We start from the raw sequence: 15,614 nt of genomic DNA on the forward strand, positions 1-15,614 counted from the left end.
GTAAAAAAATAATTAAAACAAAAACAAACCATGGATGTTCCAAAATACAATTTCTATAAAGACTTCGGTATTCAAGGAAAATCTTATGTTTCAAGAATTTTGAAAGCAAACTACCACAGCCGTTAAACAGTGGTAAAATTGATAAAATAAATAGGGAACTCAAAAATCTCCAACTAATATCTGTATACATGTCTCAAGAAAAATAAAGATCACCTCCATTAAAGTTTGAAAAGGGAATGAATTTTAGGCATTCATTACAAAACATAACACATTTTTTTTCTTATATGTTTTATGCACATTTTCAATTTCCAGTGGATTTTGTTAAAATATCAATAAGCGGTTTGCCTTATAGTCTCATATAGTATACACAATCAAAAGACACTTGTAAAGACCATAAATAGTGACAAGTTTGCTCCTTAATTTTTGCTAAAGCTGGAAATGTTAAAATTTATTTTATGCTTTCTGTTGGTTTATAGAGATATATTAGTGAATTAAAACTGATAAGTCACTGTTTCAAACAGTGAAAATTATCGAAAATTTTAATTGCTTTGCTGGAAATACTTTTTAGATATGTTTGGTTTCCCCATTGTGACCCAAAATTTTACCAAGGGCGGCTACTCTCTGTTGAATGTGTATAACAACATACGGATTAGCTACCCTCTAGCTAACATGTAATGTAATCAGGGCGCCAAACAAGGAAATAGATTGTCCAGATTGGCAAAAATAATAAAATAATCACTTCTAAGCATTAATTAAAAATAAAATGTGTTGGATTTCATGGAATATCGATTTAAATTGACTTGTGATCATAGAAAGGTATTTTTTCCCTTGTGGCTGCAAGTTTCACTTGTGTATTAAAATAGATATTTCACCAAATCCAATAAATATCCTCCATCTCTCTTACTGTCGTCACTTTTTGCAGCTTCCACAGGCCTCGTACAAAGCGTCACGACATGTTTGAGGCACTGTAGACGCTCGAGAGGCGTACTGAAGTCGTTCAGCTTGGACAGCTCTTTCCGCGAGCCCGGCAAATTCTCCTCATACTCTGCGCGCACATGCAGATTCTCTAAACGGGTGTCCACCAAGTTACGGTTCTTCTTGTTCAGATTTGAGTCGTATCTCTTCATGCAGTTGGTGATGGTAGCAAACAGGTGCTTGTGGACCACGTTCATTAGGTAGTTCTAAACATTTAAAAGGAAATTCACAATTAATTGTTTTATAGAACTTATAAGTTAAATAAGGGAGCATAACTAAACATAGAATAAACAAGAGATGTGTTCGTCAGAAACACAATGCCCCTTATTGCGCCGCTTAGAAATACAAAATAAAAAATTATTGACCTTTGACCTTGAAGGATGACCTTGACCTTGAACTTCCACCACTCAAAATGTGCAGCTTCATGAGAACAGCGCTTTGAATTTTATTTTTTTTACCTTTGACCTTGAAGGATGACCTTGAACTTGAACTTACACCACTCACAATGTGCAGCTTTATGAGAACGCCGCTTTGAATTATTATTTTTTTACCTTTGACCTTGAAGGATGACCTTGACCTTCTACCACTCAAAATGTTCAGCTCCATGAGATACACATGCATGCCAAATATCAAGTTGCTATCTTCAATAGTGAAAAACAGAGCTCCAGATAAAATTTTGGTCTAATTCTTATTTACTCCCTATTTTAAAACTTAATTCTTATTTTACGTCTATTTATAAAATTAATTCTTAACAATATATTAAAAAATAATTGTGTATTCATTGTTTTTGACACATCAACAAATTGAGTCATTACGCAAAAGCTTATAAATTCATCAATTATTGACGAAACCATGCTTTGGGTATTTGAATCTAATTGAAAGAATGCATGCAGCGTGGACTTTTGACACTGAAATGGCTTTTTTGCCTTCCACGCTTCGGTCGGCCATTTTGATTTTTTATGTAAAACGTTCACTGACACTTCGGCTTAGGTCATAACAGCCTTTTGGTCGCCGTTAAAGTCATATCAAAAACTATATTTAATATTTAATATTAATGACATTTTGAATAGGTATACAGTATATGACTTGTGTATAAAAATAACGATAAGGGTAATTAAAAAGGTACAATAAACAGTAATGACTCGTCTGCAATACTAGGAGAACAGAATCGAAACCGTTTGGCCTTTCGACCGTTCTTAGGTGTTGCTCTTCCTCACAGCAAAAGCTTGAGTGACGTTGACTTAAAGTTGTAGTTTTAATTGAGCGCCTAGACGAGTCAGAACCGGGATGAAATGTTTACCGTATATAATTTGCTACTGGAAGTTTTACGCTCGTTCGAAAATTTTGAATTCGTCTTTTATTTTTTCAATGCGTAACTTTTAAATCTAAATCATTATTTAAGAAATTAAGTTCGTTTTAACACCTTTACGCATGTTATCTGGAGAACTGGTGAAAAAGTTATGGCCAATGTCAAAGTTGTTGTACGGACGGACAGACGCAATATATTAGACATTTGACCTTGAAGGATGACCTTCACCTTCATCTTTTACCACTCAAAATGTGCAGCTCCGTGAGATGCACATGCATGCCAAATATCAAGTTGCTATCTTCAATATTGAAAAAGTAATGGCCAATGTTAAAGTTTTCGGACGGACAGACGCCATATATTTGACCTTGAAGGATGACCTTGACCTTTAACCACTCAAAATGTGCAGCTCCATGTGATACACATGCATGCCAAATATCTAAACCGAAACAAAAAGTAGCAGATGAAGATGCAATGTTTCAGAACTTAACCAAACCATAATTGATTTTTTAAAAGCCTGATATTTGTCTCATAAATGAGCTATAAAAAAAGACAAGTTTAAATCTGTATGCAGGTCTTGATATTCACAATAGTCTAACTGATCTGGGCAATCTAAAACAAAATAAGACGCAACTTGCTGTTTTAAAGATGATGCTATAGTCTTATTAACAACAAGAAATGTGTCCATAGTCTTATTAACAAAAACAAAAAAATGAAACAAAATAAAACATCCGGAAAATTCAATTCATATAAAATGGTTCCGGCAACTAAGAAAAAAGTTCAGTAACTTGTTGTTCCTGTATTGTAGACATAAATTATTACCACCAGAATGTCCTCTGACTAACTGCATGGCTCTCGTCACCTGACCAGACATCAAATCCTGAAGTAGAAGAAAAAAAACAGCATTTTATGATCAATGAACTTGAGAAGTCTGATTTATTGAATGATGACCATACTATTCAATCCTTCAAAACACCTATCTGTTTTATGTGTTTTGATAGTGAATTTCCTTAGAACATTGGAACTTCATCTATTCATATTTGGAAATAGCTTAAAAATATGAATCCAGCGATTTCCCTCTCTCTTTTTATATGGTACCAGTAAACAGTACTATTCCCATATCTGATACATGTATTTGAACCTTTTTTGAATCCATATTATCTAATACACAGGGCTAATTTCCCCCATTGGACCAGATCTCGTGCCATTCCCCAAAAGGTAAGGAGGAAAGCTGTTTATACCCGATTGTATTTGTTTTCAAACAGCTTCAAAATCTATCCCCTAAAGTTTTTTAATAGTTTCACTGACAAAAGCGACACTTTTTCACTATTGATAATATAGTTTCTGTTTGTAAAGTAACTGTTTTAAGTGTTTTAAAAGTTAAGCAGAAAGCTACATCAAACGGACTCTATTCAAGGGTTGGCTTCAAAACGCTTTCTCAAACCCTTCCAAACCAATTGAATTTTACTTAATTTTTTAATTTGTTTACTAACACACATGTCAACTAAAAGAAGACCAATACATTAAAATGATAACAATAAAGTCAAATAAATAAGTTGATCCAAAAACAATCTAAAACTGGCCGCTACAAATTGGAGCAATCAGGTCCTTTACCACAAGTGCAGGAGTGACAGATCCCGAGAACTTCTGGTAGTCTATGCAGAATGTCAGCAACAACTGGTCAAGATTCTCCTTGGTTTTGTCACTTCCTGTAAAACAGAGCTCTTTAAAGTAATCTTAACTTTCTGCAAACTATTTAGTTTAGCTTTATCGAATTAACAACCTAAGGTTTATTTAAAAGCTTTAGAGTGCATTCCTTTATTGTAAATAACCATAACTTGGTTTCTTTTTTGTGGATATCTTAAGAAGCCCCCACAGTGGGAATCAAACCTATGAACTCCCAGTTTTAATCTTGATTTAAAAAAATAAGGAAAATTTCTCTTTCTCTCATTGTTGTATTTACTGTTGAGAAAAGTATGCCTCATTTGCATTTACTCCAGCGCAATGTTCTCTGCACTACATGCATTGAAGAAGTCCAGAAAAATGCTATTCAATACTACCAAGAGATGTGTTTGTCAGAAACACAATGTCCCTTATTGCGCAGCTTTGAAGCCATATATTTTACCTATGACCTTGAAGGATGACCTTGACCTTTCACCACTCAAAATGTGAAGCTCCAGGAGATACGCATGCATGCCAAATATCAAGTTGCTATCTTCAATAATGCAAAAGTTATTGTAAAACTTTTACCAAGGTTAAAGTTTTGGGACACACACAATGAATGAATGAATGAATGAAAGAATGAATGTTAGACGAACAGACAGACAGACCAAAAACAATATGCCCTCGATCTTTCGATCCGGGGGCATAACAAAAACTTTGAAATTTTACTTTAAATAATGGGTTGAGTCATTTTGATGACTTATTTCACATTGAAAGTTCTATTACTGAAACAAATTGTTGTTTGTAATATAGTTATGACTGCCCCTCAAGGTTAAAATTAATGTTCCCATATAAGATGTTTTTTGGTAAACATTATATCGTGCATATTTAATTGTATTTTCAGCATGAATATGATGATCTTATATTGAATAATTGTAAGAAAACACATATGATAATAGTTAAACAGAATCGACATAATTACAACAAGAGATGTGTTTGTCACAAACACAATGCCCACTACTGCGCCGCTCTCAGTTTGATACATGTTTTTTTTACCTTGACCTTAAAGAATGAACTTGACCTTTACCTTTCACCACTCAAAATGTGCAGCTCCATGAGATACACATGCATGCCAAATATCAAGTTGCTATGTGAAAGGACATCGAAGTTATGAGCATTTTTCGAAACCTAAATGCGAAACCTAAACGCAAAGAGTGACAGAAGGACAGACGGAAAGACAGACGGACGACGATCCGATCACTATATGCCCTCCTTCGAGGGCATAAAAACATACATGATAAACAACTATAAACATGCTTTAATTCACAACAGACTGAGTTTATTTTAAAGAATTTAAAAAGGGCACTTACCTATGACTTGCTGACCCTTGACCGTGTTTCGGAAGACATGCTTACACAACCCCATCATTTGGGTGACAGTCACTTGCAGGTGAAACCCCTCCCCTAAGAGAGATGGCATTATCTTGCCTGAAAAGAGTTAAGACACCCAGTCATCTATATGATCGGTGCCTTGCAAAAACTGGGCTTAATGCACTTGCGTAGTGTCCTCCCACATTAGCCCGTGCCGTTCCCACAGGTTAACCAGCGACAACACAGGCTACCAACACTGGATTATTTTATTCGAAGAGACCACCTTTAAACAAACAAGCAAATTCGTTGAATTGATATCCCCCGCCTACATGTATATGCTTCTGGATACAAGAGTATTATATTTGACACTAAAACAAGCATTTTTTCAAGATACAACGGGCCATAACTCCGTTATTAACAGATGGTGACCGTGTACAATGCCATTTGGCGTGCATTATCCTCCTATCAATATATATACTCATACGAAGTTTCAATGAAATCCGCCAAAGCACTTCCAAGATATGGCTCTGGACACAAAAGTGACAGACGGACGGACAGCGCCAAAACAATATCCCTCCGCCTCTGGCGCGGGATATATACTCATACCAAGTTTCAATGAAATCCGCCAAAGCACTTCCAAGATATGGCTCCGGACACAAAAGTGCCTATAGTAAAAAGCATTTTTTCAAGATACAAAGGGCCATAACTCTGTTTCTAACAGATTGTATACAATGCCATTTGGCGTGCATTATCGTCTTATGCATATATATACTCATACCAAGTTTCAATGAAATCCGCCAACGCACTTCCAAGATATGGCTCCGGACACAAAAGTGCCTATAGTAAAAAGCATTTTTTCAAGATACAAAGGGCGATAACTCTGTTTTAACAGATGGTGTACAATGCCATTTGGCGTGCATCATCCCCTTATGCATATATATACTCATACCAAGTTTCAATGAAATCCGCCAAAGCACTTCCAAGATATGGCTCCGGACACAAAAGTGCCTATAGTAAAAAGCATTTTTTCAAGATACAAAGGGCCATAACTCTGTTTTTAACAGATGGTGTACAATGCCATTTGGCGTACATCATCCTCTTATGCACTTCCAAGATATGGCTCCGGACACAAAAGTGCCGGAAGGACGGACAGCCGGACGGACGGACAACGCCAAAACAATATCCCTCCGCCTCTGGCGGGGGATAAAAATTCCCTGAAAGTTTCATCCTGGATGCGCATGTTTAAAGCTATTCTAAAGAAAGCACAAGTAGTTTGAACAGTAAAATACTATTTAACAAACACAATCCTCATACAAAAGACAGTAAAAGCTGAAGTTAACATCAACAAGAGATGTGTTCGTCGGAAACACAATGTCCCCTATTACGCCGCTTTAAAAATAAAAAAATAAATTTTTTTACTTTGACCTTGAAGGATGACCTTGACCTTGAACTTCCACCACTCAAAATGTGCAGCGTCATGAGAAAGTCGCTTTGAATATTTATTTATTTTTACCTTGAAGGATGACCTTGATCTTGAACTTCCACCACTCAAAATGTGCAGTTTCATGAGAACGCCGCTTTGAATTTTTAAATTTGTTTTTTGTTTTTTGTTAAACCTTTGACCTTGATGGATGACCTTGACCTTGAACTTCCACCACTCAAAATGTGCAGCTTCATGAGATACACATGCATGCCAAATATCAAGTTGCTATCTTCAATATTGAAAAAGTTATGGCCAATGTTAAAGTTTTCGGACGGACAGACGCCATATATTTGACATTAGACCTTGAAGGATGACATTGACCTTCACCTTTCACCACCCAAAATGTTCAGCTCCATGAGATACACATGCATTCCAAATATCAAGTTGCTATCTTCAATAATGAAAAAGTTATGGCCAATGTTAAAGTTGTTGGACGGACGGACAGATGCCATATATTAGACATTTGACCTTGAAGGATGACCTGCACCTTCACCTTTCACCACTCAAAATGTGAAGCTCTCCGTGAGATGCACATGCATGCCAAATATCAAGTTGCTATCTTCAATAGTGAAAAAGTTATGGCAAATGTTAAAGTTTTTGGACGGACGGACAGACGCCATATATTAGACATTTGACCTTGAAGAATGACCTTGACCTTCAACTTTCACCACTCAAAATGTGCAGCTCCGTGAGATGCACATGCATGCCAAATATCAAGTTGCTTTCTTCAATATTGAAAAAGTTATGGCCATTAAAGTTTTCGGACGGACAGACAGACTGACACACATACACACATACTGACACACTGACGGACAGTTCAACTGCTATATGCCACCCTACCGGGGGCATAAAAACCCATACAATCAACAATTAGACACACCTATTTGGATTTGTTCCACAGCTTGATTATCCAGGATCATCACTTTTTGCTGCTTGTCGTTTTGAGACATGGCCTCCAATTGGTCAGTTCCCATCCATTCCCATCCTAATTCGCAAACAATCAACCAACAGCTTCTGTCGTAAGACAGTGTATTTTATTAAAATTGAACAGTTATTATTATAATCTGAAAATCTTTGTATTCTCTTATTAAAGATTAAATACATATTGGATTTAAAAACATGAGATGTTATTGCAAAACTTTAACCAAGGTTAAAGTTTTGGGACACACACAATGGATGAATGAATGACAGACAGACTGACAGGTCAAAAACAATATACCCCAGATCGAAAAACAACCCCAGATCTTTCGATCCGGGGCGTAAAAATGTGCAATCAAAACAACCGATTACTTTTAATGTTAATAATCTGAATGCTTAATAAATTAAGTTCAATTTTATATTTAACAAACGGCATACATTGATATTTGGGCATAACTATGACTTCAATTTGCTAATGATGAATGAACAAGAGCTGTCACCATAGGAGGACTTATGCCCCCTATAAACGCTTGATAGAAGTTATGAGCATTTTTCGAAACCTAAACGCAGATTTCGAAACCTAAATGCGGACCCTAAGTTCAAGGTCAAGGTCACAGGGGTCAAAATTTGTGTGATTATGGAAAGGCCTTGTCCATATACACATGCATACCAAATATGAGGGTCATATCTCGAGGGACATAGAAGTTATGAGCATTTTTTCAAAACGTAAAGGCAGATTTCAAAACCTAAACGCTAACCCTAACTTCAAGGTCAAGGTCACAGGGGTAAAACATTTTGTGCTTATGGAAAGGCCTTGTCCATATACACATGCATACCAAATATGAAGGTTATATCTCAAGGGACATAGAAGTTTTATGAGCATTTTTCGAAACCTGAACGCAGATTTCGAAACCTAAACGCGGACCCTAAGTTGAAGGTCAAGGTCACAGGGGTCAAAATTTGTGTGCGTATGGAACGGCCTTGTTCATATACACATTCATACCAATATATAGAGGTTATATCTCAAGGGACATAGAAGTTATGAGCATTTTTCGAAACCTAAACGCAAAGTGTGTGATGGAAAGACAGACAGACAGACGGATCACTATATGCACCCCTTTTCTTCGAAAGGGGGCATAAAAAACATCATCAATACGATTAGCACAATACATTGATGCCAGTTTAGCAATTTGATTATGAAAATATAGAACAAAAATAAATAATAATTATTATTGTCTAGTGTATTTGACAAGGTCATTAAACAAGAGCTGTCAATGGACAGCGCGCTAGACTATTCGATTGCTTGACAGTATAACGTAAGCCATCATGGGAAAATTGTTCATATTCAATAATTTATTAGACGATCTTTCAAAAATAAAAAGGGGGGGGATATTGGGGTAGGGGGGGATGAAAGGTGGGTTTAATGTGGGGTGTGGCAATTTATAAGATGATGTTAAAAAAAATTGGGAGGGGGGAAGGGGGGAGGGTTAAGAGGGGGGGGGTATAATGTGGGGTGTGGTAATTTATAAGATGATGTTTAAAAAAAAATTAGGGGGGGGAGATTGGGGGGGGGAAGGGATTCTGGGTATGGGCGTGGGGTATTGTTTTGGTGGAATCCATTGTGGTATTCAGGTAAGTGTTGTTTTGTCAAAGTAATAATAAAATGTGATCATAAATAAAGAAGTTATGGCAATTTAAGCAAAATGTTCAATTATCTAAGTGTAAAAGGGGCCATAATTATGTCAAAATGCTTGATCCAGTGGTCTGCTCTTGTTGTTAGGTTGGGGTCATGTTGGTAAACAAGTATGCAACATATAAAAGCAATATGTCAAAGGATATAGGAAATATTTGGGGTAGTACGCAAACTTTAACATAGATTTATCAATAATATGCATATTCTAAGTATAAAAGGGGAAATAATTATGACAAAATGCTTGATAGAGTTGTCTGGTGAAGTTTATAGGTTAGGGTGATGTTGGTAAACAAGTATGCAAAATATGAAAGCAATATGTCAAGGGACAATGAAAATAAATGGGGAGGTACGAAATCTTAAACATTTGCTGCATATTCTAATTGGAAAAGGGGCCATAATATTGACAAAATGCTTGATAGAGTTGTCTGCTCTTGTTTATAGGTTGGGGTCATGTTGGATAACAAGTATGCAAAATATGAAAGCAATATGTCAAGGGACAAAGATAGTATTTGGGGTAGTACTAAAACTTAAAACATTTGCACGGAGATGCTAACGCAGACGCCGATGCCGGGGTGAGTAGGATAGCTCCACTAAATATATTTCATATATAATAGTCGAGCTAAAAATCCAACAAAAACCAGATCACTTGAAGATCCAACATTACATCGGCCACTTAAAGATTCAACATTACGTTCCACTTTTATTTCTTATATAAGCCGTGCTCTGTGAAAAGGGGGTTAAATGAATGAGCGTAAAGTGTTGTCCCAGATTAGCCTGTGCAGTCCACACAGGCAAATCAGTGGCAACACTTTCCGCCTAAACTGGATTTTTGCTAAGAAACTTTTTGTAAACGAAAAATACCATAAGAGCAGAAAGTGAAGTAACTGATAAGCCTGTGCGAACTGCACAGGCTAATCTGTAATGACACTTTAAGCACATGCATGTTCACAGAGCATGGCTCATATCTCTTTTGCGTACCTTGCTGACCCCACAGAAGTTGATAGAACTCGTTATAACTGGTCGGCAGTCTGGAATAGTCAGGGGCAGTAGATTTGTTTGCATCGCCTGGAAAGCAATCAAGTAATTTACAATTACCATACTAATAGGTAAGTGATAACAGCAAGTGGTTTTCCAACTTAAATATGCGGATTAAAGGCCTTTTCCCCTTTGAAAGTTTCTTTAAAAGTATGCAGTATACACTAATGATCCTCTTCTTCATTCCAGAGAACACACATAATTGATAATATACTTAAATATTCTTATTGTTCCAGAGCATGAATAGACAAGTATGGAATAAAAGAAAATGCATTATTTAAAATTGCGTTAGTAACCCTTGATTGGTCATTGTCTGCTCGGGTACTACTTAAATGTATGCCTGGTACTCTTAAGTATACCAATTTAGTACCAAAGTTTTATTTCGCCCTAAATTCAAAATCGTTAAACGCGATACAGAATACTTAACAAAATTCTCTTTAAACAAAACATTTTTTTAAGTAGGAGTTTCGATAATATAGAGGCTATTTTACAGATTATTAACATAAATATTAAGATAATTAATTTGATTTCCTTTTAGCCGACACAGCAAATTTAGCGTTTGAATTCCCAGATAGTCGAGCTAAAAATCCAACAAAAACCAGATCACTTGAAAATCCAACATTACATAGGCCACTTAAAGATTCAACATTATGTTCCACTTTTATTTCTTACATAATCCGTGCTCTGTGAAAAGGGGGTTTAATGAATGAGCGTAAAGTGTTGTCCCAGATAAGCCTGTGCAGTCCACACAGGCAAATCAGGGACGACACTTTCCGCCTAAACTGGATTTTTGCTAAGTAACTTTTTGTAAACGAAAAATACCATAAAAGCAGAAAGTGGAGTAACTGATTAGCCTGTGCGGACTGCACAGGCTAATCTGTAATGACACTTTAAACACATGCATTTAGCTCAATGTTCACAGAGCATGGCTCATATCTCTTTTGCGTACCTTGCTGACCCCACAGAAGTTGATAGAACTCGTTATAACCGGTCGGCAGTCTGGAATAGTCAGGGGCAGTAGTTTGTTTGCATCGCCTGGAAAGCATTTTAGTAATTAACAATTACCATACTAATAAGTAAGTGATAACAGCAAGTGGTTTTCCAACTTAAATATGCGGATTAAAGGCCTTTTCCCCTTTGAAAGTTTCTTTAAAAGTATGCAGTATACACTGATGATCAAGGAAACACAAATAATTGATAATATACTAAAATATTCTTATTGTTCCAGAGCATGAATAGACAAGTATGGAATAAAAGAAAATGCACTATTTAAAATTGCGTTAGTAACCCTTGATTGGTCTTTGTCTGCTCGGGTACTACTTAAATGTATCCCTGGTACTCTTAAGTATACCAATTTAGTACCACAGTTTTATTTCGCCCTAAATTCAATATTGTTAAACGCGATACAGAATAATAAACAAAATTCTCTTTAAACAACACATTTTTTAAGTAGGAATTTCGATAATATAGAGGCAATTTTACAGATTATTAACATAAATATGAAGATAATTAATTTGATTTCCTTTTAGCCGACACAGCAAATTTAGCGTTTGGATTCCCAGATACTTTTAAGTATATTTTCCGTACCTGGGATACATTGAAGTATACTTTAAAGTACCTTGGGTAAATTTAAGTATACTTAAAAGTACCCAGGGTACATTTAAGTAGTTCCCAATCCTACAATGACCAATCAAGCGTTAGTAACAAATTGCAAATAGCATTTTCAAACATGCATAAGATTTGACCACCCCTGTATACTGCAAATGATTTAATATTTCTAGACATTGAAAATGCCAAACATGAAGGTTATATCTCAAGGGACATAGAAGTTATTAGCATTTTTCGAAACCTAAACACAGATTTCGAAACCTAAACGCGGACCCTAAGTTCAAGGTCAAGGTCACAGGGGTCAAAATTTGTGTGCGCATGGAAAGGCCTTGTCCATATACACATGCATACCAAATATGAAGGTTATATCTCAAGGGATATAGAAGTTATGAGCATTTTTCGAAACCAAAACGCAAAGTGTGACGGAAAGATGGACAGACGGACAGTCCGATCACTATATGCCCTCTTACCGGAGGCATAAAAACCCCGACGGTTGGTGGGGCATGCGCGGAATGACATTGGCGCAGTTCCGGCATTCAGTCGAGTATAAAAAAATGCTGTTAAATAAAGCACCGGTCATTCTTTTTATCAACCTAAGGGGTAACGATCTGGCCAATACGTCCTGGCTAAATGCATGGGTAAAATGTGTCATCCCAGATTGGCCTGTGTAGTCTGCACAGATTAATAAGGGACAACACTTTCTGCCAAGACTGGAATTTTATTTTAGAAGAGACTTCCTTTAAACACAAAATTCCATTAAAGCAGAGAGTGTCTTCCCAGATTAGCCTGTGAAGACTACACAAGGTAATCTGTGATGACACTTTGCGCACATGCATTAAGCCCAGTTTTGTAGAACGTGGCTAAATTAATGTCTCCCATACCTGTTTCCACAGCTCTGTTGAAGACCTTTGACACACACAGAACACGGTAACTCTCATCTTTGCTGTTGTAAAATGTCTCTTTCAACAAGATGGCTACCTATACAAAGATACAAGTCAAGAGGAAGTGACTTGTTACCATTATATTTCTCAAAAACGAGAGGTCCATGATGGCCCTTCAGCCAGAGATTAAATCACCAGTTAATGAAAATACCTGAAAACTATGCCAGTGTTAAAAAGGGGCATGACTGGTCACACATTCCCAAAGCTACAAGGTAAAACATTTCAAAAACATCTTAAAGGGTAAAAGCAATTCTGCCTGGGAACAAATATGTGAAACAGGGTAAATTCAAATACATTAATGTCCTACAAATAATAATGATGTTACATATTAGATCAGGCAGATAAGCCCTCTCTTCTTCAAATGCTTTATTTATAATTTAGACCTTGTATGTGGTATGCCCAACGATTTTTTTCTTCTTTATAAAGTACCATAAAACACTACTTTCCAATTGGGAAAAAATTACAATGTGTCAATTTGCCGATCGTTAACCTTGGCGTTACCAATCATGCAAACTCCGCGTATCGCGGGAAGTTCTTAATCTCCCTCCGAGGGCGTGTCCGTGGAGTAGCGAGGGAAATTGGGGAAAACGCACGGACTGTACTGTACAACACAAAAGTGAAATTGGCTAGGAGTGTCTGCGTACTTACCTCTTTTGCATCTTTATATCCTTTGCCTAAAATGATCTGTCTTGAAGAATCTGAACATGCTGAAATGTGAATGAAAAATGACAACAAAACAAGAACAATAAACACTCTGTAAACGACCACCTTGTCATTACGACCAACTTGATATGTCAACTACCATTTTTTAGTCTCTTATTTTTCCTCTTATATTTCAATGGTGGTTACACTCACTGATCCGACCAAACCGCTAACAGCTATTAAAAGCACTTTAAACAGAATCAATCAACCTAATTGCTCTAAATTGCCACCTGCCAAAGAACCAATTAACTTTCACAACTTACTTGATTTGGGGTTGTGGTTCAATCACCCAATTTGACAAGGGTAATTGCATTTACTGCAAGGTGTTAGATTTTCAGCCATTGTTCTTCTTTTAAATCCTTCAGAACAGAACAGAACAAAACGTTCATTTCATTCTTGATTGATATTTATCTAATATGTTCGAGTCTTTGATGGGTAAATTGGTTATTGTTTAGAACACACTTTAAAGAGTAAAGACGGCAAATGATTTAACAGTTAGGATAGTTGAGTAAGATGCGAAAAAAGCAAGTGGGCTCTAACTTCGCTATAATCTTACATGCTTGGTCAGTGAAGTGAAACTGTCATCTTGGTCTGTACTTGGCAATAAAATGTGATCACCAAAGTCTGTTTTAGTGAAGCTTGCATCTTTAACCAGCTCATACTTGGGCATACAGTTCTGAAAGAAAAGAGAAACAAGTCTGGATTTGTTCAGAATATATACAGGTATTTAATTGTAAATAATTCAGTTTTTAGCAATAATTAGCAATAGGCAAAGTTGAGTTAAGTATCATTATTGCAAACACAATCATTGCAAAATAAGTATTACTCAGATGATTTAAAAATCAAATCATCTTATATGCCTTTTTATCAAACCCACAACGCATGAAATGCCTTTATTTAAGCCAATCCCATCTGAGCTACTGGATTCAACAATATCAATAGTACAGGCTTGGCAAAATTGCCAGGAAGCCGGTCCTTACTGGCAGATTTCCATTTGGTCCGGCAGGTTAAACAAGAATGTCGGTCCTGGCGACCAGCAAAATGTGAAATGAATGCAAACAAATCATATTTTTTTCAAAGTTGAAAATTTGAAGAGCAAACCCCATACTACTTCATGAAAATGAAATCGCCCATTGTTTTGATGTTTGCAATAAGTTTGTTACGTACAATTAGCAAATCAAACTAGTTACAAAACACCTACTTCAAACTCAGTCGCAAAATCGGAAACTGCGTTCTAACAATAAAGATCTAGATAGTTTTGACATATTTTTTGAGTAGATAAGGGCATTAAAATATGAATTTATTTATGAAGCATGGCTTTAAAAAGGTTGTTTATTAAATATAAACAATGTTCTTATGATATCTTTATAACATGCACTCGTCATAGGCATCCAAAAATGTTATCATTTTACATTGTACAAGTTAGTGTCCATTCACCACAATTTTATTTTCGATATTTCTTCTTACTTTAGTTTACCTTGTTATAATGCCTACATGGATATCATTGGACAGTTAAATATAGTTTGACCAATTAGATGCCCTGTTATTATGCAAATTATGCAGCATGTACAATGTTGCGTCATGTGCATAGCAAGCGTTGGTGTATTGAGCGTTGTATAAACAAGCACACACTACATCAAGCGGTTTACACATGTTTAGTGGCAATATTTCATCAAATCTATTAAAAAAGTCACTTAGTGGGGAATCGTTCGAGTTAATTCTTTTGACCAAAATATTTTTTTTCTGGATATAGTGTCAATGTGAGAAGATGTAAAAATAAATGGTAAAATTAATTGTGTATGATAACAGGTTAGGCCAGACGGCATATGCAGTTTTTTCTCAAAAATAGCCAATTAAAGTTCAATACTGTTCATTCTCCGGAGAATTATTCAAGATCATTCAACTTACAAAATTTGTTTTT

At 36.1% G+C, this 15,614-nt stretch overlaps 2 protein-coding genes across 5 annotated transcripts in view; one reads left to right on the forward strand and one right to left on the reverse strand.

Annotated features, from left to right (window-relative positions):
- LOC127843883 (streptococcal hemagglutinin-like) overlaps positions 1 to 15,614 on the forward strand; it is a 449,139-nt gene that overhangs the window by 373,505 nt on the left and 60,020 nt on the right. The window lies entirely within an intron of this gene.
- LOC127843886 (ankyrin repeat domain-containing protein 27-like) overlaps positions 1 to 15,614 on the reverse strand; it is a 300,768-nt gene that overhangs the window by 148,155 nt on the left and 136,999 nt on the right. Inside the window, exon 14 of the mRNA XM_052373779.1 lies at positions 905 to 1,181. Coding sequence (XP_052229739.1) covers positions 905 to 1,181 — 277 coding nt within the window. The remainder of the gene's footprint in view (positions 1 to 904; positions 1,182 to 15,614) is intronic.

Source organism: Dreissena polymorpha, chromosome 9 (genome assembly GCF_020536995.1).
Source record: "Dreissena polymorpha isolate Duluth1 chromosome 9, UMN_Dpol_1.0, whole genome shotgun sequence".
NCBI classification, from domain to species: Eukaryota; Metazoa; Mollusca; class Bivalvia; order Myida; family Dreissenidae; genus Dreissena; species Dreissena polymorpha.